General features: G+C 44.7%; 1 protein-coding gene across 2 annotated transcripts in view; it reads left to right on the top strand.

The window, feature by feature from the left end:
- Positions 1-4,517: 4,517 nt before the first annotated feature.
- ZBTB44 (zinc finger and BTB domain containing 44) overlaps positions 4,518-27,058 on the top strand; it is a 36,882-nt gene continuing 14,341 nt past the window's right edge. For both annotated transcript variants that reach the window (XM_064634598.1, XM_064634599.1), the window contains exons 1-3: positions 4,518-4,761; positions 21,956-23,025; positions 26,832-26,916. In XM_064634598.1, coding sequence (XP_064490668.1) covers positions 21,975-23,025; positions 26,832-26,916 — 1,136 coding nt within the window. In that variant the 5' untranslated portion in view covers positions 4,518-4,761; positions 21,956-21,974. The remainder of the gene's footprint in view (positions 4,762-21,955; positions 23,026-26,831; positions 26,917-27,058) is intronic.

Raw genomic sequence — 27,058 nt, forward strand, 5'->3', positions numbered from 1 at the left:
GGAATTTGGGATTTGGCAATGGAGATTTTGGAGCCATTTCATTGGAATAAGCATGAGCTTGTTACTGATGGAGCAGGAAAAGGATGCTGCAGAGGCTGCCTGTGTTCACCCCTGTGGGAGGGCAAGGGAAAGGGTTAAGGGCCGTGTCCCCATGTCCATGGGCACAGTGACTCCTGCCACCCTATTTATAACCAGGTGTGACATTCATTTCACATGACTTCCCCTGGCGCCCGGACAGCCCCTGGGGTTCAGCTCATTAAGGTGACAGCCTGCCTGGCTTTTCCCCCACATTTCCACTCTGTTGTTTTGTTGGGTTGGAGTTGAATAATTGGAATTTCAAACAATGCCAAAGGCTTCAGGATATTACCAGGCTGGGGGAAAAGCCCTTAATTAATTATAGCAACATAACCATCATCATTTAACATTTTAGAAAAGAATAGTGGGATAAGAAAGCAAACTGTGGGACAAGAAGTTAATCTTATGGGAAGTTCTTTGTCACCATATTCACAGTTGTACCCCAGAGGCAATGGAAACCAGAGGGCGGAAATGCATCTCTGTAGTTCCATCAGGGGGAAATTATTTACAGACTGGATCCTCCCAGCCTTTGCTGCACATAATGCTGCTCCCCAGTTGGGGGTAATTATATTTTATGGGCATATTTCCTCTTATAAGGCACTTTCAGAGGATGTAGGATGCCCGAGGCTGCTCCCCCAGGCATGAGCATCACCAGGTATGTGTTGAAAGGGTGGTTTCATACCCTCTTCCAGCCTTATTTTGCTAGAGTTTGCAAAGCTCACCTCATAAAACACCCTCCTCAGCTCTGGGCTGGATTTATTATCCTTGGACTGAAGTGACCACAGTCTCCCAGCAAGGTCACACCAGCACCTGGTGCTCCAGCCACAAATCCATCCTTATTTCTGTCAGGAACATCCTTCCTGACATGTCCTAGAACCATGATGTCCCTTTTCTGCCATTATCCCATGCTCAGCTCATCCATCCTGGTCTTACAACTCCTCTGCTCTGGTAGATCACTCTTTTTTCCATACAGACACCTGTCAAATTTATCTTCAGGTGACCAAGCAACTAGTCTGGTTCCTTGGCATTTTAAAGGGTCTAAATTGCTGTTGCAATTCAAAGCATTTTAGAAAACAGGTTTCTCTCCTAAACTCCTGCTTCAGCTTCCTCCCCTACCGACCAGCATGCTTCAACCCGCAGGACTACGCTCATTGAGGGCCAGGCAAAGCGTTCACAGGCCTGGAGAGGACATAAATCCTCCCAATGCCAGGAGAAAATCAGGAGTTTCTGAAGAGAGGAGTCAGCAGGATTGAGCTAAAGCTGATTAACTGAGCCCTGGAGCAACAGGCATGAGGATGCAGAAGAGACAGTTCCTGCTCTCCAGTGATAACTCAGGAGTAGGCAGCAAGCCCTCGAGGGTGGGAGCAAAGAGGTTTTTCCTCTGGAGCTGATGGGGTCAGGGAGGGAATGCTGTGCAGGGAAGGTGTCATTTGGTTTGGGTGTTAATGGATGCATCCTGCCAGGAGCAGGCTCCCAGCAGCTAAGGATTTGCTCCATGAGCAACTGAAGAACAGGAAAACACACCCTACAGGCTGCAAAAAGAGGATAAACCAGCTTCCAGCCAGGAGTTGCACCTTCTGGTTCCTTGAATGGGGATAACAAGGGAGAGATTCAAGGGTTAAAGCAAGGGACCACCCCCTAGGGATGGATGGGAGAAGTCCTGGGTGGATGGGAAATCAGGATTTGTTTAGACAGACAAAGGAGACTTTAAGGGGATGGCACAGCCTCCACTCATGTTGCAGATGGGAACCCCTTTGAAAGCTTTCTCCCGTGATTTATATCCATCAAATTCCAGGTAGTTCAGGAAGGAACTCCTGAGCTCCCTCTCTGTTCCAACAAATGGGTGGCAGATGCACAAACCAGCTCTACCACTGAATTACTCAGGGTTTATGTTGGTGTTGCTCCACCTATGTCCACAAATCAATCCCAGGATGTTCTAAAATGTGTGTAAGAGCAAAACCCATCACCGGGAAAATACCGGGAGTCTGTATTTTGGCATTTCCTTGCAACACCTCTCACTGAGGAACTGCAACTCCATGGAAAAAGCAGAGTAATAAAGGACAACCCAGTAGCTTGGAAAACCTGAGCATGTGGAAATCAATACAGCTTCTTCCCTGGTTTATTCCAGCAAATGCCATGGATCTGGGAATCACTGGAGAACCTCTCCAGGTATCGAGGGCTAATAAACTGTTATTAGTAAACAGCCTTTCCTGCTGCAGGGAGAGGAAACTGAGATTGGAGCCAGGCTGGGGAGGCTGATGTGCCCTTCCATGGTGATGATATATAGGGTGCTCTGAGAGTCCCAAACCTACCATCTTTCCTGCATCCAGGAATGATCAGTTTATTAATGAATTAATTCCTTTAAAAAGAAAGTCAGTGGTCCTTCATTTTGAAGTTTTATGGTTTATTTCCAGGCCTCATGGAGCAGGTTTAAAGGCTGGTGGTATGAATGCCTTACTTGGAGGATGTGAGGGCACAGGCCACGCTGAATTTCATGTCTTCCAGACATGAATTTGGGTAGTTTGGACCTGATTTCCCTTGTGTCCTGCTCAGAGCAAGTCTCGAGCTGGATACAAGCACGTGTAACAACCCACAGCACTGACCAAGGTCTCTGCTGCTCCCACCTGATGCTTTATTCCTGAAATGGTTACAAATCATCATTTTGAAACCATTTTAAAGATGCAACAACCACATCTACAGAGCCAGTGAGAAAGGGCAAATCTGATTCTGCATCTACAGGAACCAGCATTGGTTCTTGGTTGATTTAGATCACTCCATCTACAACAGTTTCACCATCAAACACTCCTTGATCGAGACTTTTCAGAGCATTTTGAAGGTGAGGGATGGCAGCCTTAGGTTGTTGTATTAATTCTCTGTGATTCAGGAGTTACCATGGATAGCCAGGAGCGGATTTCCCTGAAAATTATGTCTTATGAAAGTGGAAACAACCCCTGCACACGTATAATAGGCTGAAATCAGCTCTATTTTACTCCTGCTTTACACAGGAGTTGCAACAGGAGGCTGCTGTGTATCAGGGTTGCAATACAGATCCCTGGGAATATAAAGCCAAGATAAGAGGAAGTGAAAGGGAATTAAGCAGAGCCCAACTCTCTGCTCCGATTCTCCTCCCAGTTTTGCAAGGAATCATCTAAATGAATCCCAGAGTTTTCACAACAGTGCAAGGGAAGTTTGGCCTCTTCTTTTCTTTTTGTCATGGCTGTTCCAGGGACTGGTTTTAGATTTTTTCCTGCTGATTAACATTTTTGGACCATGGCTGTTCAGTCTCTTTCCTGCTTCAATTCACTGAGTGCTCACCACAAAAAACCCCAAACACAACAAAAACCCCACTGCAAAACAAGGCTTCGAGGAAGGGGTTCTGTTAATCCCATCAGATTAAACCGATTTTAGCCTGAGTTAGTGCAGATTTGGGCCAAATTATCGGGGGGGATTAATGAGAGACTCATTAACTGTAAAGTTCATTGGGAGGGATGCAAACTGGAGGTGGTTTGCATGGTTTTGGGACTCTTGTTTTCCCACTATTTGGGTGCACTGGGACCCCATTACCCCTCATTGGGTGGCACTGGGACCCCATTACCCCCCATTAAGGTGCACTGGGACCCTATTACCCCCATGCTGGTACACCCACAGGACCCTGTTACCCCATTATGTGGCACTAGGACCGCTTTCCCCCCATTGAGGTCCACTAGGGCCCCATTACCCCCTATTATAGAGCACTGAGACTCCTCTCCTCCCACTGCAGTGCATTAGGACCCTGTCCCCACCCTGGGGTTCACTTGGACCCCATTACCTCTCACTAAGATGCACTAGGACACCGTCCCCCACTGTTACACAGCCCCGGCCCCCCCACTCCCGGTTCCCATTCACAGTCCCCATCCCCCCATTCCCGGTTCCCATTCACAGTCCCCATCCTCCCATTCCCGGTTCCCGTCCCCCCCATTCCCATTCCCAGTTCCCATTTTGGTCCCTATCCCCGGTTCCCGTCCCCCCATTCTCAGTCGCCGTTCCCAGTTCCCATCCCCCCATTCCCGGTTCCTGGTCCCGGTCCCCGTTCCCATTCCCCCATTCCCAGTCCCCATTGTCCCATTCCCGGTCCCCATCCCCCCATTCCCGGTTCCCATTCCCGGTTCCCGTTCCCCGTTCCCATTCCTGGGTCCCGGTCCCGGTCCCCATCCCCCCGTTCTCGTTCCTGGTTTCCGTTCCCGGTTCCCATCCCCCTATTCCCGTTCCCGGACTCCGTCCCTGGTTCCCATCCCCTGTCCTCGGTTCTCGTTCCCGGTTCCCATCCCCCCGGTCCCGGTTCCCGTTCCCATCCCCCCATTCCCGGTGCCCCCGCCGGCCGGTGCCGCTCCGTGCGCACGCGCGAGGCCCCGCCCCCGGCGGCGCGGTGCATTGTGGGACACAAACAAAGTGCCCGGGCGGGCGCGCGCGGGAGCTCTGCCGGCGGCGCGCGCTCCCCCCGCCCCCCGTGCACGCGCAGCGCGCGCGCCCCTCACGCCCCTCGCGTGGGGGGGTCGCGCGCCCCCCCCCCGCCCCCCGCGCGCCGCCCGAGGGGGAGGCGGAGGCCTCCGCCCCCCCCAAATCCCAAATATCCCGCTCGTCCCGCCGCCTCCCGGTCCCGCCGTCATGGCCCCCAGATAGTGGCCCGGCCTCACAGACCGCCCGCAGGTAACCGGGAAGCGCGGCCAGGCCTGGGGCGGGAGGGGGGCGGTCGGTGGCGCGGCGGCCGCAGGTTCCCCTCAGGGCCGGGGGGCGGGAGGGCTCCGGCCCCGGCCCCTCTCCCCCCTCATTCTCGTCCCCTGCCGGTGTTTCCCGGCCGTGCCCCGCGACCCCGGGGCTGCGCTCGCCCCCCGGGGAATCCCGTTGCGCGCTGCACAGCCCGGGTGTTCCCCTCCCGCGGGGCCGTGTCACCCTCGCGCCGCACCGCAGGGTTCCCGCGGCGAGGGTGTCCCCTCCCTCCGGGGGTGTCCCCTGTGCCAGTGTTTGGGGGTGTCACCTTCCTCCGAGGGTGTTCTCTGCCCCTTGTGCAAGTGTTTGCCCCTCCGGGGGTATGCCGTGCCCTTGTGCCGGTGTTTAGGGGTGTCCCCTGCCCCGTGTCCCACTGTTTGGGGGTGTCACCTCCCTCCGGGGATGTTCCCTGCCGCTGTGTCTGTGTTTGGGGGTGTCCCCTGTCCCCTGTCCCGGTGTCACCCCTCCTTGGGTGTCCCCTGCCCTGAGGGGTGACTGCCCAGGCCCGTGGGTGCACATCAAACCTGTAGTTCCAGGGGGTGCGAGGGGCAGTTGTGTTGTTTCCTGCATCCCAACGGGATACCTGCTGCCTCCACTGCAGCTTATGGGAGGAATTAGAGGGATTCCCACGAGTTGTTGGGCAGAGCCTGCTGTTCTTGTGTTGTTGTTTGGTTTTTTCCTACAACAGCCCCTTCTGCACATTCTTTAGTGTCCATCTGCTGGGGTCTGCTGTGCTGCCTCTGTGGCCATGCACCTGCCCAGACCTGCTCTGTGTTTTTCTGCTCTCCTTCCATCTATCCAGAATTACATTGCTATAGAGACATAAACATTGGCAGATTTTGGGAGGGTATAATCTGCTTCTTGCTTGCCCAGAGCCTGTTGCCTCTCTTTCCCACACGGTACCTCACAAAATCTGCTATCCCCGTTTCCATGTAAAGGTGAAATCAACTCCATGCTTGACCTCCAGAGCCTGTTAAATCCTCCACTCCATGAGGCTCCTACCTGTCTACAAAAAGGTGCTAAGTTTTTCCCCACCCAAGGAGACGTGTCCTCCTCCAGAGCCTGAGGGATGACTCCTCCAGCCCATCTCCTGTGCTGTGGAGCCTGTTCTGCCCACTGATGAAGGATGTGTGTCTCCTGCTCCACACACACACGAGGGTTATCCCACTGATTTCCTGCCAAAAGCTGGTGCATCCCATGTTGTGTATGTTTGTACACCTCAGGAAGGTGCAGCCAGTGTTTCACCAGTAGCCTTTGGGACAGGCAGACATTTCTCCTGCATGCTTCCAGGGAGAAGGTTCCCACTTTGTCCTTTCATGTCTCAGATGTTCCCAGAGATGCCCTGTGGCAGCTGTTCCAGGTCCTGCCCCCAGCTCTTCCCTGCTGCATGTGCCAGGGAGGTCAGCCCTGTACCCACCGCTTGTCTCTTCTTGGCTGCCTGTTCCACCTTTCATGGCTGAGATTCCCACTTTTTGCCTTCCTGGTCCCTGTTGATCCTGCACTGTGATATTATCAGGTTAAGCCTACCTTGGTTTTCGCTTTGGCTTTGAGGTTTTCTTTGCTGAACAGTCCACCAGAGTAAAATCAAGTAGCCTTTGTACTGCCTGGGTATCTGCAGATCCCACAGGTCTAAAATACCATCACTTTCTCTTTTTCTGGTCATATACATAATTTGTCCATTCCAGGATCTTTTCTGAGACCTCCGAGCTGCTTCCAGTACCTAAAGGAGGCACTCCAGGCACTCCAGCTCCAAGAGAGAGAGGGCCTTTGGACAAGGCCATGGAGTGACAGTTCAAGGGGGAATGGTTTCCCACTGCCAGAGGGCAGGGTTAGATGGGATATTGGGAAGGAATTCTTCCCTGGGAGGGTGGGGAGGCCCTGGCACAGGTTGCCCAGAGAAGCTGTGGCTGCCCCATCCCTGGAAGTGTCCATGGACAGGTTGGACAGGGCTTGGAGCATCGTGGGCTAGTGGAAGGTGTCCCTGCCCATGGCAGGGGAGTTGGACAAGATAATCTTTAAGGCCTCTTCCAACCCAAACCATCCTGGGACGTTTCTAGAAGTCTTCTGCTTTCATAGTTTTCCTCAGCTGAGGCCCTTGGTTTGCTGTACCCACATGGGGAGTTTCTCAGGTTTCCTAGTTACATGTTTGCCCCTGCTTTCCTCCTGTGCTTTTGCTTGGCACGAGGCTCTTCCTTTTCCCTTTCAAAATTTTTATTTTATTTTCCTTGGGGTGTATCCCCCAGGTAGCCACCTGGCAGCTCTTCCTGAGGTGCAGGTCTCCCAGTTCCCGTCCTGAGCTGATCCCTGGCTCCCAGCTGAGTATTTCTATAGACAAGGTGATGTGTTGTTTTTCACATGTGGGACACACCTATGGCACTGCTCTGTGGACCCTGCAAGATGATGCTGAGTAGGAATGACTCCTGTGCAGGCAGGTCACAGACCAGCATCCAGGAGCCTTTGGGGTATTTTGAGTGCAAAGTGTTTTTCTTCTGCCATGGAGGTCTCTTACTTGATGTCTACACATGACTCAGGTCTGAGTTGTGATGCACCTGAGGACCTTGCCTGGGTTTAAGTACAGCTATTTACAGAGGTGGAACTGAACCTGAGAACTCAGACACGGCTCTCCCAGTGTAAATGCTGCCACTGATATCAAACTGTTTATTCCAAAAACCAGTTACAAAGCTCTAAGTGTCTCTCCCTTGAGACTACTTGTATTTAAACAGCTGGTTTTAATCCGAAGCTTTAATTGGTGCAAACACTCCAAGCAGTCCCTTTCCAGGGGGAGGGAATTTCCAGCCCTACTTTAGTCTCCCCAGGTGGGTGTTGCAGGGATGCTGACTTGTCAGGAGGGAGGATCACACTGGATTTGTTTACGGGGTGAGAGAATTCCTGTTTCTGTGACTGAGGCTTGGAGGGGGGAGAGTGTCCTTATGTATTCCTTGCGCAGTGCGTAAGAGGAGTAGTGAGCGAGTGAAACTGAATCCTTGCCATGTTTGTTGCAACAGGAGGTTAATCATAAACTCTGGCACTTTCTAAAGGGGTGGTTTCATTCTGTGGTGTCTGTAGGGAATTGTGCTGTTCAGAGGGTCTGGTCAGCTGTTTGCCAAGAGGATCAAAAGCAAATACAGCTTCCCCCTGACTGAGGTTGAACAAGCACCCAAACATTGGTTTTGGTTGTATCCCATGACTTGCTGAAAGTATTTTTAAGTCCTCGTGAATGAACGTGTGGTGCCTGTGGTGTGTGAGGTGTTCGTGTAACCAGGACCAAGTCTTGGGTCCTTCACACTTGTGTGAGTTATTTCACAACTTATTTCACCGGCCTTGGCCATTACATCTGGTAAACTTCTTTTTCAGTGGGCTCAGAGAATGTCTGAGTGTATGGGAGAACATCTGGTGGTATATCTCCAGATATATCACTTCTTTTAGCATTGTAATCCACTAGTTTAAACAAGAAGAAAGTCAAACTGTGACAAAGCAGTGATGCTTCTGCTGGCACGTGACAAGGAAGGAGATGTCCCCTGACGTAGAAGGGGTTGTCTGTTGACATTTTTCTCCCTCTCCCAGTTATAAGTAGGTTATCCCTGCTCAAATTATGCAACTGTGCAGACAGCCAGACTTCAGGAATTCCAAATGCTTCAATGTGTCAAGTACTGCCTTCTAAATGAAATGCCACAGTTGCAGAGCCTGTTCACAGTCTGTCACTTCAAATACAACATCAATCTTGGAATCGCGTGTGGCTGAGAAGGGGCAGCAGCTTAATTGCTCCTTCCCTTGGGGAAGTATTGTGTGAGATTGCAGGAGCCAAACCGGTTGGGAGAGGTGCCTCTACCTGTGACAGCGTTTCCATATGGAAGTCAGTAGTTATAAGCAGAAAAAAAATCCTAAAAACATTGATTTCTGTAACAAATTGAAACTCCTCACTCTTTGTGGCTGCGGCTGTTGCCTGCAAGATGCAGTTTCCAGCATCCAGATCTAATTAAATAGTTGTGTGCTTACTGCTAAGTAAACATTGGAGTCCATTACTCTTAGCTTGCCTTGGAGATCAAATTGATTCTTCTAATGGTTTCCCTGGATGAAAGCAAATGTACTGGGATTTGTGCAAGGTGCCTAAATGAAATGGTGGTGGTAGGAGAAGAGCTGCAAACCTGATAAAATGGGATGACAGGAACTGTAAACGCTCAGCTTTTAATTTAATTCTTACATTCCAATTAATCAAGTTAAGGAAGGGACTTAAACTGTGCATTATTTGTTGATAGCGTGTTTTTAATGCATTCCAATCCAGGGCTGGTGAAATACTTATTTCACATGAACCGGTTTATCAGAGCACGGGAACGATGGGATAATAAGGACTGCAAAAAGTGTGTTGGGCTCAGCATGTGGTGTGTGACAGTGGCTGGGAGTGAATCATTAGGGGAAGAGTGGAGGAGCAAACAGACAGCTCAGTCATGTCCCCTGTGCATCTACTGCACTTTGGGGTTTATTATTTGGGGTGATTTGACCACAATATTTGTTTGCCTGCTTTACACAAGAAGGCTGAATAAAAGCATTTCAGAGCATGAAGAGATGCTTTCTAAAAGGACACTTTGTACTTCATCTGTGATAACATTATAAACATTTACTGTGTGTAATGTTTTATATTCAGAAGTACAAGTGAACATAGTAATTGTAGTGAGAGATATTTTAGTGGAAATATAGTTAGAGCTACTGAAGAAGATCTGAGTTTATAAATACAGCTACAGATGGTGCTTGATAAAGCATTTTGTATTTGGATATTACCAAGAGTGTGTTATGGAAAAACTACAATTTCAGTGATACTTACCAGAGTTAAATCTGTTGGAAGGTGTTGGAAGCATGAAGATACCATGTCCTGTGGAGACCTAAGAATCCTGGAAATTACTAGTACATTTAGGAATAACTGCTGAGTTAAGGGAAAGTTGGTCCCATGTTAGGGACAGATATTGACAATGTTGGAGCTCTGTGAGCTGACAGTTTCTGCAGTCTTCTGTCTTTGTTTTGGGGTTTTTAAGTGGATAAATGCCCCTGTTATGAAATACCTACTGTGAGAAGTTTCTGTGAAATGTTACATTTAAAAAACCCCACAAAACTCTCCTTGGATATGGTTCTGTCAGCCCAGCATTGGCCATACAAGGGCAGGCAGCTGCAGCCTGTGGAGTCGCTGCTCACCTGATAATGTGATTTGTAGATAAATACAAGGATTTTTAGTTTGGGGGCCAAGAAGAGCTCCTTTTAGGCATTTATCTGCATAAATGAGTCATTAGGAAAATAAAGGGTACACGTAGTGCTGAAAGGGTGATGACACAACCACATTCCTGCCTTGCTTGAGCTTGTTCAGGATTCTTTATAGCTGCTTCCGTTGGGAAGGTGGCTGTTGTTTATATGTCTGTGACACCTTGACTAGCTGGCAGCAGTCCATGTCTGGATTATCCCTGCCTTTTCTCCTCTGCAGATTGCATGGGATGGGAGGCTTTGCCGTGATCTCTCCCCTCTGCTCTTCACTCAGTTTTTTCCTCGGTGTTGCTTCCAGCACTTGAAGTGTTAATGGGGCTGGGGTGCTGCGGGGAGAGTTGAGATTTGCATTGCACTGCACAAAAATTCATTATTTATAGTTAACGTGGATTTCATTGCAGTATAACACTTCCTCGTTAATCTGGAATAAAAGTGAGAGAGAAACTGCCATTTTTTGTAACCGTACAAGAACGTTTTGGTGTGAGTTACAAAACCCATGCCATTTTGCCTGATATTTCTTCCACATTCTAGCACCAAAAAGGGCTTGGAAATTTTTACTTTCACGACTAATTTAGGAGGCTGACTTGAGTAGTCTTTCATGTATATTTTTCCCGAGTTTATATCGATATGCTTTTCTGAGAGTGAAGACTGAAATGCAGTGGGTAGCCATGGTAAAACAAGAAAAAATAGCTTTCTGGAATTAGTTTAAACCAGCAGGTTGCTGCCACGTGACAAATGAAAGTACTTTATGGATATTTTTTGGCAATTTGCAGTACTTAAAAGAATTTAATTTTCGATTGTATTTTTTTTTGCTGCTTTTAAAGACCAAGGATTATAAAACTGAACCCTTGCTTTTTATTACACAGAGTGGGAAGCAGTCACGAAACGGCTTTTCTACACTGAGAAATTTGGGGAAAATTTAACCTAAGTTTGCACGGAGTGAACGTGTAAAGAAGTTACTGAGATCACGTAAAAATGATGCATGAAAACTGCCATTGTTAAATTTGAATGTGTGCCTCAGGGATGTAACACATCAGTCCTATAATCTGATTACATTCTGAGGCACTTCCATGTGTAAGGATACAGTGACAACTATGAATTCACTTGTTGCTTTTATTCTAGTAAAAAAAGCCTTAAATGGAGATTTGTTTCATATGTTGATGACACAAACATCTTACTTTCAGGACAGATCTGGTAGTTTGATCATGTGCTTTTTTGGAGAGCTGATGAAAAACAAAGTACAGGACAGTGAATCTGATGTGAAATATCCCAAAACACTCTGTCCAGTGAAGTTCATACATTAATTTTTATTATGAGAATAAAGGTAATTCAGTGTGGAACAAGACCTTTTAGCAACTACTGCTCATGTTGTTAAATGAGCCTCAGTTTTAAGTACTGTCAGAAAATTTGCTTTTATGTGTTACGTGGAGCACTAATGTGAGATTCCTACAATGCAATGTTGAAAGTGCTGGAGGCTGGGGAAGGTGGCATTTATCTGGTTTGCTTATTCAACCATGTGAAAGCTATATTAGGCACATAAACTTTATGCCCTGCACTGCAGCTTCAGAAAGGCAACAAGTTAAATCTGAGTCCTTTGAAATAGTGAATGGTAATACTCTGTTCTCCCAAAGAGCCGACTTCAAATGATCACACCAAAACTCCAACAACTCTGTCAAGGCTGGGGAAAACAAGACAATTCTCCACAGATAAAGTTTCCTTCAGAGTCTGGCTGTTGCATGAAACATGGATTTTGTTGGAGCCAGCAAATTTGAGTTATGTAGGAAGGTACAGAGCCTTAAAAAATGACATTTATCTTAATTATGTATCTGTAAATGGTCTCAAAGAACATCTTGTGTTGCATAAAAGTGACCAGTGGCGTCAGATCAATTTACATACAGCACTACTGTCCTGCCCTGATTATTGTAATCTCTGCTTTTAATTAGATCCTGAGATTAAGAGCTGTCATGCTGATCAGTGAACTTAATGTATACTCTCTCAGTTCTGGCTGGAACATGGTTGGTAAAGTCAGATGCTCTGAAAGATCTATGTTTACTTTGCCGAGACGTTAAGGGGGAGCTGCCCAGAGAAGGAAAATAAACCAAAAACCCCCTCTTGAGAATCTTTCAGGAGGTGAAAATACATATTGACAAATACCTGACCAAAAATGAGGCATTGCAATAGGCTGGTGGTTCTGGGGGCCTTTTGGTTGGCTGTAATTTAATTGTGTAGAGATCTTGCTCCCAAGTTACTTTTAACTTATTGGCTTCCAGTTTACAGCTCAAGTCCATTATTAGCTCCTTAATATATCATGTCAAATGTTAATTTCAAACTGATGGATTTCCCATGAAGTTCCTTCTGTTCCCAGGATGCCAGTTCTCAGTCATTTGTTTTTATGCCTTGTGCTTAACCTTTTCATCAGCATTTTTTGAGCCAGTGTCTTTGCTATAACAAGTCCTTATGGCACTTCCCAGGTGAACTCTTTAACCTGTTATTTCAGGTACATGAGTTACTTTGTTTCAGCCAGCTCCTTAGATTCAGTTTGTCTCTTCATCTCCTTGTTCTCACTAATAGCTCTAGATCATGTTATTAAAACATTTTAATTAAGGTCTCATCATAGCTGGCATTTCCTCTTTTTCTGAAAAATACATTATCAAGTTTGAGATAAAGACTTTAACTTCAGTAAACACAGGTGGTGTCCCATTTTCTGTTTGTTTTCTTATTCTTAAGTCTTTTTTTCTTCAGATTGTTTTTATTTCACCACATTTCTGCAGTTGTATACAAACAGCTATAATCATATATCTTTGAGAGATGAAAACATCTTTATATTTTTAAATAATCAGACCTTGTACACTAAATATTTGAGAGAAGAAATTATCACAGTGTTAATGTTACCAAGGTTTTTTGCAGGTGTGTATTAAAAAATGAGACAGTCTTTGAACAATCCTGCATCTTGTGTTGCACTGACACCTTTTCCCTGAGAATTCAAATACCAGTGTTTAATCACAGCAGTGTCTAATGGAAACACTTTTAGATTGACTTCTAATGAAAGGAGTGGTAGCATGTTTTACACACCTACAGCGTGATCTTTAATCTGCAAGTTTTATCTGGGCCAGGAGTTGTAGCTGTGCTTTAAACTTCCTGCTGTGTTAATCCAGCATACTCAGTGTCATGTACAGAGCTCCAGGTTGTCTGAAATTCCAGCTCTGTGACACTTCCACAGTTAAGAATGTCCTGTTTTATCTGTGTATTGGTTATCAGCTGCAGATACCACAACTCTCATTTGCCTGAGACATAAGTGATGTGCAGTTCCTGACATAAAAATTAAAAAGAGAGGTTTGCAGTAGGATTAAATTCTCCTACCAGTTTGAGATCAGTCAGGAGAAAGTCTTGCAGGCCCCTTCCTGTAGGCAATATATGCAGGATGATGAGGGACAAGAATAAATCTGGAAGCATCACTTGCACGAGGAAATGACAAGCCAGACACGTTGCACATCATGTTTGATGTAGAAACAGCAATTCCTGAAAAATAGTGATAGTTTGACAAATGGTTTTCAACTTTTTCTTTACTATGACATCCCAGTACCAGAACAACAGCTCTGTGATGTTTTATGTTGGATTTAATATTCTAAAATAAAAGTAGTAGACATGTGCACCTCTTTCTCATTACATGAGAAACATGTTTTGGGGTTTTTTCCACTTTTATATGCTGAGGCAGCATATAAAAGACAGCATGAGGATGACATTGGTCATCTCGGTCTGGAAACTACTCTTTTTATTGGAGCTTTATAGTTTAGACAACTGAGATATTTTGAACTGAACAAGTAGTTCTGATTTGTTCTTGGGCTGGATTGCTTTAACAGTGCTTAATATCCATGGTGTAAAAATACTGAAGTTCTGCAAAAACAAGGAGGAAGTAGAAGCACATGCTAAAGGTGCTGTTGGCTTTCTGGCAAAGAGAAGTTGAAATAAAGTGCCAGAAAGGTGCAGAACTGGATTTCAAGAACGGTGCCATTCCCTGTCCTGCCAGGCAGCACAGATTCATCGAATCATAGAATCCCAGGATGGTTTGGGTTGGAAGGGGCCTTAAAGCCCATCTCATTCCATCCGACTGCCATGGGCAGGGACACCTTCCACTAGCCCAGGTTGCTCCAAGGCCTGTCCAACCTGGCCGTGGACACTTCCAGGGATGGGGCAGCCACAGCTTCTCTGGGCAACCTGTGCCAGGGCCTCCCCACCCTCACAGAGAGGAATTTTCTTCCTAATATCCAAATCTGACCCTACTCTCTGTCAGTCTGAAGCCACTCCCTCTTGTCCTGTCACTCCAGATCCCTGTAAATAGTCTCTCTCCATCTTTCTTGTCAGCCCCTTCAGGCACTGGCAGGGCACAGTTAGGTCACCCTGAAGCCTTCCCTTCTTCAGGCTGAACGATCCCAATTCTCTCAGCCTTTCAGACTGAAAAGGTCTTTTCCAACCTAAATATTGTATGATTTTGCAGGACAAGGTTAGTGTTGAGTCACCACAGGGTCTCAGTCTCTAAGGGTACTTTGACTTCCCCACAGGCCCCTTCTATTCTGCTCAGATGAGCTGAATCCAGACAGCCAAGCTCAGGGGACGTGTCCTGAGGGCAGTGGCAGGTGAGGGATGAGCTACTGAAGTTCTGAATCACTGTGCATTCCAACCCACTGTAAGTGATGGATGAGCATGAGAAAATTGCTAAGCAGGCCCTGGACTCATCATGACAAAATGAGAATTTTTGTATCTATTTTTAGGAATGGGAGCTCTTTCCTTACCCTCACACCTGGTGCATATCTGTTCCCCTGACACTGAGTAAATCACACGTTGAGGCACATGGAGAGCTTGAGTTGGGTGTGTGTAGCAGCACTGTTGGTTTCTGACCAAATCTCACACTTTGCTGTTGGTAAGAGTTAAAACAGAAAGCCAGAGTAGGTGAATTTTTTGCTCTCTCTTGTATAGGAATATACTTCAAGAAGTTAACTATATTAGCTTCTTCCAAAAAACCAAGAGTGAATAAGGCCCAGTTGCCAAAACCAGTGACTGTGTTTAGAGTGATAAATTGCAGTGATGACAAGTGGCTGGGAGCCTCAGCATCTCAGGGAGAAGTGGGGTCAGCTCCTGGATTCAACACTCAGCTGAAGTTCCAGTCACAAAAACCAGTCTAAGATTATCTGTGCTCTTCTGTGCAGGGACAGTCTGTTGGTGCTGTTCCCCTAAAATGTGCATGTAAATGTTTTCTAATTTTATCCTCTCAGGAGTGTTCTGTTGCAGCTGACCTACCATCTCAACTGACAATAAAACCATTTTGTAGAATTAATTGCTGGGTTTGGCACCCCACTACTTGTCTCAATGCTTTCACCAGCCCTGGGAATTAAAACGCACCTACTAGATTTGCATCGTGCAAATTCACGTTTCCATGATCCGAGTCATTCTCTTCCTATCCTTGTGAAATATTAATGTTTTCAATAGCAGTGACAATGTGAGTCAGTGCTGTGACTGTGAGCTGGGACCTTGCCATGGCCACACACATCTGCTTTCTTCTCATGGCATGGTACAGTTAAAGCTTTTGTTTTCTGTTATTATAGGGTTTCATTTTGGCGAAACTGAAGAGATCTGTTAGGAGTAGGAAACACGTATTTCATGGACACCCTGGGTCTGCCTTGTTCCTGCATAATTATATTGGAAGGGAAGCTGTTGGATGCTTTTTCTCCTTGTCCTTTGCAGATAAATACTATTCCTAATGGAATAAATACTGTTCCTGATGGTCTGATGGAGAACTTAAAGAAATACTGTGTGCTTTTGTACCTGCCTGTTTCCTGCCCTGCAGAGGTTTACCTTGGTTGCTGCCAGAAGTTTTCATGGATGCTGTTACAGCTCAGGATTTCCAGATGTGCAAATCTTTTCAGCAGTTTTTTGTAAAGAGTTTCAGCCTTGGTGTTTTGACTTTGTAAACCTCAGCTCTTACAGTGCTCATGAGAAACTTTTATCTAGATGCGTACAAATGTATTTAAAATTGGGGAACAGGGAGAGCTTATTGGCACAATGTAGTTTCCATGTGTTAAACACTTAGAGACTCTGAAAATTATGTATGTTATTTACACAGACCTGGATCAGTTTGACCCATGGTGCTTCCTGATAGTGTTTTATCTGCCTCCACTAAGCTTAACTCTAGTGCTGGAGTACTGCCTGCCACCCTTCTGCAGCAGCCTCTGGTGGACTCTACCTAAAATTTAGGAAGATATAAATTTTAGAATTTGGAAAGTCTCTTTACCAGGAGTTTTTCAAAGGAAGAGGTGGCTGCCTGTGAAGCAGTTTGCATCCTCGGAAAGTATTCTTGCAAATAAAAATAAAAATTAAGTGTTGAACATAGGTACAAGCTTGGGTGTGAGTACAGAGCAGCCAACAAATGTGTTCTGGGGATGACACTAATGGTACATGAAGGCAGTGGCTCAAAATCTCTGGCACGTGAACTTGTCAACAGTGGTGTCCAAAACCCCAATCTTTACAAAATATATGATCTTGTCAAGTACAGTATTTCTGGAGTACACAGGCAAAGCACAACACACTTTTGTATGCCTTCTGCTGTGAAAGGGAGTGTTAATGCTAATGATAAATGGGTGGCTTGTAGAACTTCAGGCCTTCGGCTTGTTAGGTGAAATTGCTCTTCCATTCCAGCACCCAAGTGGAGTCCTCTGGAGTTACTTACCTGCCATCAGCCATTCTTTGCTGGGCAGATCTTCCCAGAGGACTGTCCCATGTGCAAAGAACATGCCCAAGAACAAAAGACCTCCAAACTCCTTAAAACAAGAAGTTGTCCTCTTCTGAGGAACTGGGAGGAAAGGGACGCAGGAGTGTCCTAGGGTATTTCAGTGGAGTCATTTGGAGAATCAGAGTCTGGTTCCTGAACCGAGAGACCAAGGGCCAGCTCAGCCCCAGCACTGAGCTCCCAGTTTTTCACAGGGCATGGCATCACCTCACTCCACGTAAAGGCTGGAGCTCAGCATCTATTTCAGGTTTAACAGAACGGTGTTTATGCCTCAACACTGGTTCCTTTGTGCACTCAGGGTTTTAAATCTGCTGTCCTAGAGGAAATGGAAGTTCTGAAGCCCTGCATACTTCCCAGGATGGTTCATTTCCCTGGTCCTCTCACCCACTGCAGCCAAAGGTTACAGGTTTGCATTCCACAGATTCCAGAGCACCAAAGTGGATGCTGCACACTGATGTGATTCTGAGCGCAGAAGCCTCCTGTTTGCCTCCTCTTTTTCATGAATACCATCAGGCTTGGCTGTGTTGGGCTGAGTTCTAACTAGGTTTACTGACCTGGGTTAAAATACGGTTTTAAATAAAGTTTAGAAAGTGCTGTTGATTTGTTTGAAACAAGAACAGTGTGGCAGCTCCAGCCAGCAGTTTGTGAAGTGAAGCAGGGCCAGATCTATAGTGGAGATAGTACCTTTTATTAGGCCAGCTGCTGTTGGGGAAACAGATGCGTGTTTAGATACACAAGTATTGCAAGGCTGAAATAGAAGTAGCCAACTTGAAGTTAAATACGCACTAAGAGCAGTTATTCTGATTCAATCGTGAACTTAATTATACAAACCAGTTAATTTGAGAGAGGGGGGTGCTGGTACCTGTGTACTGCAGTGACAGAGATAAAGTGATCCAGGTCACATGTTTATCCATGTGGAACATTTGTCTGTGTCTGGCTGCTGCTGTTGATGGGATGGTGCTGCCAGTGCCCAAGGAGTGATCTGCATTAAAAATAAATTAAAAAAAATAATTAGTGACCTGATTTCCACCATGGGCTCACACACAGGTAAGTGTACCTAAGGGATTGCTGAGAATTCCCATAAGGGTGGGAATTTCCTGAGCTTTTTGAGTACCAAAGCCAACATGGCATTTATGTATCTGAAGTCTGTTGATTTCAGTATTCAGAAAAATTTAGTGTTTTCATGCTCTAAGTTGCCACAGGTCAGGATATGGAGGTTAAAGGTGGGGTGGTAGTTTTGTGGTGCTAAAAATTACTTCTGTTGTAAAATGATGTGACTTAAGTGAGAAACTGAATGTGAGCAGCTCTGTGAGTTTCGTTCAGTGACTCTTCCAAAAGATTATTGTAGGTACCATGTTTCAAACCCAATGATTTGAGGCGCAGCAGAAGGTGAATAAGGAGCTAAACTTGGTGTACAAGAAGTAGGCAGGTCACGTGAGGAATATTTTTCAGTTCTGTTCTAGTTTCTTTTCAATTTACAGTTTCATTACATTATAACATTACATTTATAGAGTACAGTTTCTTCTTTATGGTTTCTAAGCACAGAAACTTGACACATGTTTAATGCCAAAATAGTGAATGTGACTTGGTAACTTGCTAAAACTTGTTTTTCAGTAGCCTTGAAACAGTCAGAATGAGCTGAGTTACCCTGAACTACTTAAAGGTCAGGTCTCTGTTAGTACTCCTGGGAGTAAAAAAAAACCAACTAATTTTCAACTAAATTGTACAAAGTCTGGTACAATAGCACTTCCCTTCACGCTGCTTTTGGCTAATAGTGGACAAAATTCCCCTTGCTCTGGAAGTCCTATAGTGCTCATGTTTGAATTCTCACCTTCTCCAAGGATCTGTGCTTTGGTGGTGAATCCCCACACATCTCCAGGGCAGGAATGGACTCTGGAAAAAACATTCTCTTAAACTGCAAATGTCTGTTCAATACAGCCCATTAAATATGGGCTAAAGTGTCCCACTGGGAATATCTTTTAAAACTTGTGAAAGTGTCTTTAAATTTCATCGTGTTTTCCTAGAGCTTAGAAATACTCCATGAGTTGTGGGCAAGGTGTGTGTGCCTTGGGATTGTGGGGAGGAGGAGGAAAAGCTTCTGTCTCTGTGATACCATCCCTGATCCCTGCTTGGAGAATCCCTAATGGTTTGTGGCTCAAAGATGAACAACTTTGCCAGCTCCAACCCACTTATCACTTAGTTTAGGTGTGCACCTTGCTCTCCCCACGCCAGCACTTGCAAGGGAACAGGTATATTTAGTTCTGGATTTTGGTTCTGTAATCACTCCTGGATCTGCCACCCTGCACTTTATGGTCCAACAGCTCCGTCAGGGACTGGCTGATAATGGGAAATCAGACGTGCCAAAATGTCATTTCACAATGGTGATGGGACGGAAATGTTGGACTTGGGGTGAAACTGTAACGCTGCAGCCCTTTCCCCTCTTTGGTCACTGGGAGTGCAGCTGTAAAAATGCCCTGTGCCACCGAGAGATTGCCAGAGAGAGTTGATCCATTTTATTAACTTGGCTGCTCTAGCATGCTCAGCTTTTCATGTGGAGAATATTTTCAAATTGTTTAAATTATCTTCTAGAACTATTTGATGTTTTTACTTCCTCATTAACTGTAAGGAACTGATATTGTTTGCCCTCCTCAGCCCACCCCTTTGGATTTTCCCAAAAATGCTCCTTGTCCACACTGAGGCCTGGATAGGAGCCACTTGTTTAAATGGTGGTGTCAATGCAATGAGGGGGAAAGTCATTTTACAGAAGTGATTTGACAGAGCAATATCCCACATTCATGGCAGGAACGCTGCTCCTTAATAAATTTAAATCAGTTTCTTGCACATCACTGACTTCCACTATTTTATTTTGAATTCTGTAACCAGATCAAGGTCAAGGAAGCAAAAGATGAAAGGAGAAGAGGAAAGGAAACCAGAGGAGGGGAGAGGCTGCAGGAGGGGGGAAGCAAGACAAGGAATGGTTCAGAGCAGGGCAACAGAGTCGAGCTCTCACTTAGGGACTGAGGGATGAGCATTTCTCACTCAGCTGAACAGAAAAATGGGTTATTCTGAGCCTACAGGAACTGGGAGGATTGCTCTTGATTTTCTCCTTGTTCGTAATGATGTATTGGTACTGTTTCTAAATACCAGATTGTTCTGTGGATAGTCCTTGTGAATGTTTTATTCCTTTTGTAGCCAGTTGCTGAACAGAAGCACTTCTGGACTTCTGATGTGCCAAGGAACTGCGGCAGGGCCTGGGATTTCAGAAGAAAGGGTATCCCAAGGCCATTTTAGAATATGCTGTTACAAGTTTTTACTGTAGTGTTTTGGTCTGAGATCAATGGAATATGCTTTTCATTTGATTCATGCTGGAGAACAAACAGTTTGGATGTTCGGATGCCTCTTGAGGTCGATCCATTTTCTTTCAGTGAAGGGAGTGTTTTGGTTGTGCTTAACTTCTTCCTCTGCACTAGTGTGAAATCTCATTTTAAACTCAAATGGCCCTTACGGTTTCTCCCAGACTTTATATTGTCAAGTGTTAGTTAATCTATTCTCTTGAATAGTTCTTTTTCCTCTGTCTGAAAGGGTTTGAGTATCAAAAGTGAAACCCCAGCTACAAGAAGCAGCCAAGTGTAAATGCGTGTAGGACAAGGTAGGCTCTGACAGCTGCCATTTCAATATGTGACATTTGGAGCAAATTGTTCCAAACTTGCTCTTTGTAGCTGAGAATCTCCAAATGAGCAACTTGTAAGTGTGGTATGCTTTTGTGTATGTGGAAGGGAAAGAAGGATGATGTGAAGAAGCTGCTGACTCCAGGAACTAATCAGATCCAATTATGTTGTTGATGTTTAACCCAATGATATTTCTGTATTGTGGTAATTGTGTGAGGCATGTGGAACACAGAAAGCCTTGGGGGGTTGGGGGGTGGGGGACTTAAGAAGGTGAAACATGGTGGGTTGTGTTTTGTTTACAGTTAAATAATTCAGAAGAGTTTGGAGAAAACCCAGGAACTGATTTTCTTGGTGGCCACAGCAGTTCCAGTTCCATCCCAGGGGATGTCTGGGCATGTGGCATCTTGCTTGGCACTGTCTTTCCCCTGTGTACTGCAGAAGGAGTGAGTGGTGGATCAGCTTCACCCTCCTCAAATCAGAGTAATTTATTTTTTAGAGGCTGCTGCAGCCCTAAAATTTGCAGCCAGTGTGGGTCACACCTCCCATTCTTGCACAAAACACAAACATTTGCTCCCACATGGAGAGAACCCAAAGAAGGGAGGTTTTTATTGTCAGAAGAAAAAAGTTGCCCTCCTTGTATTATTTATCACACATATAAAATCAATATGTATGTATTTGATTGAGACTTAAACTTTCCTTTGAGGTTTCTAATGCATTGTGTTTCTGAAGGAATTTTCAATAACTCCTCACCCTAGTCCAAAACTGTTTATTAAAAGCAGCTTTAGGCAATCGGTACCTGCACTGCAGCGGGAAAACAGAGCTGTTGGCAGCTGTTGTTTTATGTTGACCAGCTTGAACTCTGGCCTCTGGAAATTCACATTGTAGTTTCTCTGAAGCTTTTCTGGAATTAAATACGATCTCTGAGAGATTTATTTGCTCCTGCACACTTGTAAGTTGACCCAAGCTGACGTCTTTTCCACTTAAAAGAAACATTCAACACTCTGTCAGGTTTAAGAACTGTGAGCAAGAGTTTCCTGGGCCCAGAAGATAAAAATACAGGTATCTACTCACTGTTAGTTAAAAAAAATGCTTTTGTTTTAATATTGCAAACATTTCTTTGAAGTGTGTTGGGTATTTGGTTTTGAGTGGGCAGTAGGAAGAAATACAGGGGTTATTTATTATATACGTATAGAGAGATAGATATAGGGAGATATATATAGATATATATATAAGGATAGACTGCAAATAATTTGATCCATGTTTATGAAAATTGCAAGTAAGTAATTGCATTTCTGTAGAATTACTCACTTGCACAATCTGGATCCTAGAAAAAACTGATCTGAAAGAATTTGGTTGAATTTTCTTCTTACAGTGTCTTAGAAAGCCACTTGACTTCCGCTTTCTGATGTGAAAATGACAGTTTTCCTCTTTGTTCCAGGACACCTGTGATCTCTTGTATGTGGGAAGAACGCTGGGAGAACCATCTAAAAATGGGTGTTAAAACATTCACTCATAACTCCCCTGCTCACAGTCAGGAGATGCTGGGGAAGCTGAACATGCTCCGCAACGATGGGCACTTCTGTGATATCACCATCCGTGTCCAGGACAAGATCTTCAGGGCGCACAAGGTGGTCCTGGCGGCCTGCAGCGACTTCTTCCGCTCCAAACTTGTGGGCCAAGCAGAGGACGAGAGCAAGAGCGTGTTGGACCTGCACCATGTGACTGTGACCGGGTTCATCCCACTACTGGAATACGCTTACACGGCAACGCTGTCCATCAACACGGAGAACATCATTGACGTGCTGGCTGCAGCCAGCTACATGCAGATGTTCAGTGTGGCCAGCACGTGCTCTGAGTTCATGAAGTCCAGCATTTTGTGGAACACGCCCAACAGCCAGCAGGAGAAGGTGCTGGATGCAGGGCAGGAGAACAGTGCAAACTGCAATTTCACCTCTCGCGACGGCAGCCTTTCCCCCGTCTCCTCTGAGTGCAGCGTGGTGGAGAGAACCATCCCTGTGTGCCGGGAGTCGCGGAGGAAGCGCAAAAGCTACATCGTTATGTCTCCTGAGAGCCCCCTCAAATGCAACACACAAACCAGCTCCCCCCAAGTGCTCAATCCCTCAACTTCCTACCCGGAGTCCAGAAACCAGCCCGTAGACTCATCCTTAGCTTTTCCCTGGACTTTTCCTTTTGGAATCGATCGAAGACTTCAGTCGGAAAAGGTGAAGCAGGCGGAGAACTCACGGACTTTGGAAATGCCTGGGCCCTCCGAGTCCAACCGGAGAATGGCGGATTACGTGACTTGTGAGAGCACCAAAGCCAGTTCTCCCCTGGTGATCGAGGAGGACGTGCGAGTCAAGGTGGAAAGGCTGAGCGACGAGGAGGTGCATGAGGAGGTGTCACAGCCCGTGAGCGCTTCCCAGAGCTCCCTGAGCGATCAGCAGACAGTCCCGGGGAGTGAGCAAGTGCAGGAGGATCTCCTGATCAGCCCACAGTCTTCATCCATAGGTACGACCATTTCTGGCCTTAGGTATGAGTAGATACAGAAAAGCCTCTAATAGGCACATGTGCACCTGGGATTTTACTGGAGGAAACCTGCCTTGTGAGTTTTTATGCTTTAATTCAGTGAAATGGCCTTTTTTCCCTGTTTCATGAAATGTTACTTATAAACTTGGAGTTCTTTAAATAACTTTGCAGAAGGCAGCTGAGAAAGGTAAGCCCTCCTCATTCAGCAGAGGTTGATAACTCCATTTTACCTCTAGTTGCCTAATTGAGGGAACTAATTCTGCTTTCATTAGTGTCAAAAAGACACTGATCTCAGCTGAGCCGCAACACCAGATCTGAAAGGCTTGTGCCTGTAGCCATAAAGGGTTACCACAGGACTTTGCATCAGGCATCAAATCGTGTATAATTGTGACAGAGAGTCTTTGTAAGAGGATTTGCAAAATAAGTGGTGAAACACTGTCGTCTTAATGCCCCAGACAAAAATAAATCGTCACAATCATAATATTGAGAATCTTTCCATTTTTGGGGGATTTGATTCTCAAGTTGCCTCTTCAAATGCTGCCAGTTGCTGAGAGAATCCTTTTTTTTCCATGAAAGATAATGTGAAGCCAGTTTTGGGTTCTTCTAGCAGGCTGTTTTTTATTAGTAGCTAATACTTAAAGGTTACTGGAACAATCCCTTTTTTCCTCTGCTCCCGAATGCACTGAATAGCTTTTAGGAAGTCAGAAGGTAAGAGGGTTTGCAATGTTTCTAGTTTAATTACCAAAATTTTACCTAAGTCAGCTATTTTATTCTCAGTTATGTGGCTTGACCTGTGCTTGGTAGAGTTTTTTTGCTGAAGTATCTTTAATAAAGCCTGTTTTATTTGCAGACTACTCTGCTTCATTCAAATAATATGTACATGAAAGGCTGCTCCAGTTAATTAAATAAATAAACTACAGGAAGGTAAATAAATGTAGTCTGGTAGCATTATTTGTTTGATTTTGGTCAGTGTAACATTTGCCTTCTCTGGAGAAAGTGAGATCAGTCTGACCCTTCCAGGATTGCAATACAGTAAGTGCTGTTGAAATATTCAAGTAATACTAAAAAGAAATGAAAATATTTCCTACTTATGCCATCCTTTGCTGTTGAATTGTTCCCCAGTTCATGTAGCTCATACGTTGATATTTTAGATTGTAATGCTTTTTCCAACTGAAAATGTTTTATTTACTGGAGACAGGGCTGTTTACCTTTGCTTAGTTTCTATCTTATAGTTTATAAATCTTTAAATGTAGTTTGCCAAAATAGGGGATAAATTAAAAATATATTTTTTAAAAAAGCTTTGTTTGCTGGTAGTTTGCCAGGAAAAGCGGTCCTTGTTCAAGAACAGGTTTTGTTTGATTCAGTTTGTAACTCATTATAGTCAGAACTTCAGAAAGGTCTTGTCGGGGCCATGTGATAAGACATGCAAATTATCTCATCAGCATAATTGTATCAGCAGAGGCAAAATAGAACAAGTAAAAATAATGATTAGGGAAAGTTAAAAATACCATATCGGTGATACTTATTTATACATTTAAGACATATATCATACCCAGACAGCTTAAAAGGACAAATTGGGTGTATTACAGATGAGTAGTAAATAACCTGTAGAAGTTTTTGGAGGGCATCTCTCAGAGTTAGAAGTGTCAGAAAAATTGTATTTCAAAGGCAGCTTGAATTGGGAAATGGAAGTATGAGACTGGGGCTGAATTGGAGAGAGTTAGGTGCCGCTGAATGCTATGAAATCTCAACTTCTAGCACAATCAGTGTTAAACAAAAAATACTTTGAAAAGTAGTAGGTAGGGTAGGGGATCTCAGGCCTTAATGATTATAATATTAAACTTAAATCTGTCACTGGTGTTAGTACAGCATGTTCTGCCTTAAAACAGCTGCAGAGAGAAGAAAAATGTGCCAGGGCAAAATCTTTAAAGTACAAATCTGCTCTTTGAATATGTTCAAATGAATATTTAGTGGCCTTTGCATAATAACCACCCTCAGAATGGTTTTTATTCACGTTTTTGCTCTAAAGAGAAACGGCGCTCTTCCTTTTTAGCACAGTGGACATGTACCTAATATGTGATACAGCACACTTGGTAGCCAGAAGGCACTTTTTACCTCCCAAAGATGTCTTTCTTCATGCAGTAATGTAAGAATAATAAGTGGAGGCAGCAAGATGTGTTAAAGTACAGCTTTCTCTTCCCTGAATGTATTTTCCTGGTATAATTGCATATATTTATCTCAGTGTTTTATAGTGCATTTATAAAAGCATTCCTGCCTCTCTTTCTGATATCACAAAAAGCTCTTATTCACTCTTTGGGCAATTTCAAGAATTGTTCATTTGCAATTTATTATATTTGGAAGCACTTTATAATATGAAAGGAGACATGGAGCAGGGCCTTGATAAGTAAGTTATTATGGTTACAACAATAGCTGTATCTGAGAAGATGTTTTCATAACTCATTAGCGCTGTTGGCATTTGAGAGGTGAAGGCATAAAATTAAACCTAAGAGCAGTTGGGCTTATTTTTCAGTAGACTTCAAGTTAAGTATTTCATGAGAAAGAAGGATAAATCAAAATGGGATTAACTTTTGTAACTTTATAGATTGCACAGTTGATGAATTTCCCAAATATGGGTTGTCAGCTCTTAACAAAATTAAAAATTTTGATTTGTAAAACTTCCAGAGATGCCATTTTCCTCCTGTCACTGGCCCCATAACATGGCATCACATTAAGACAGGAATCTTTCACTTCAGGAAAGATCTTTCATTCTTTTTGGCAGAATATGCACATTTTCTGCCTCACTTTCCATGTCTTTGTTCCTTCTCTTTGGTTTTCCATTCGGTCTGACACTTGCATTGTAAACCCAATGCTATTTGATTTTCCTAGTGAGCTTTAGGGTTCCCAAATTCAGATTGCTCACATACCACTCTCTTAGGAAGCAGAATTATTTTTACCACAGCAGCAAGAGCATCTCCCACCACTGTCCTAAACTTTGCTTGTTCTTAAGATGGTGGTGTAGGGAGAGAAATCTCCTTTCCCATCTTGTCTCCTATGGATTCAGTGGTAGAGATCCAGGGACCGTTTGGCCAAACTCCTGGTGGTGATGAGGGAGGCCCAGCTGAGCAACAGCCATATGAGATGAATGAAGTTGTGGTTTTGTTTTAGTGCTTCTTTTCCCTTGGATTCTGTTCCCAGACTCATTGAACTCCATTTTCTCAAATGTTGGTGCACTAAACAGAGCTCTGGAGTGATTTTGTGTGTACATTTCTCTTACAAACAGGTGTTTGGTCTCTTTTGTGTTGCATTTCTAATTTCTCAGAGGGTTCTTCCTGTCTCAGAGGCTTATCATTAAATGAAGGCATTATCAATTGATATATTTATGGAATATTTGGATCCCAAAAGCCATGTAGTGTAGCAGGTTTGAAGTCTTTATTGCTCAAGAAGACTTGAATATTGCTGTAGTCCCTTTAGGTGAATGTTTTCTGTTTTACAGTTCTAGTACTGGATGGCTTTTGAAAACTGGCTATATTTAACATTTCCATTTTCTAGGTGTGCCAAATATGTGTCCTTTGTTGAGTTGTCAGTTTAGTAGCTAATCTGAGTAGAGGAGAAGCTGACTGGGAACAGGATTCTTCTGGGTGTTCTAAATGACTTTACCAAGGCAATTTCATTCTGTTATCACCAGTAGCATCTATCAGAGATTGGGAAAGCGAGCTTGCTGTGTATTTCCATGCCCCCCATCCCTTTTTGAACAGGTATTTGCATTAACTTGCCCTTTTCTCTCCTAGGCTCCATAGATGAGGGAGTTACGGAGGGGTTGCCCACACTCCAAAGCAGCTCTGGCACCAACGCTCACGCAGACGATGACGATCGGTATGTACCAACCCAGGGTGCAGAGTGTCCTGCACAAGTGTTAGGCTGTAATTACCCCTCACACCCTTAATTCCACAATGTTTGGTTGTTCCTACATCTAATTCTCTGTGTTGCTCAGAGTACAATCAGCTTCTGGACGGGT

This window comes from Pseudopipra pipra, chromosome 23, assembly GCF_036250125.1.
Source record: "Pseudopipra pipra isolate bDixPip1 chromosome 23, bDixPip1.hap1, whole genome shotgun sequence".
Classification (NCBI taxonomy): Eukaryota; Metazoa; Chordata; class Aves; order Passeriformes; family Pipridae; genus Pseudopipra; species Pseudopipra pipra.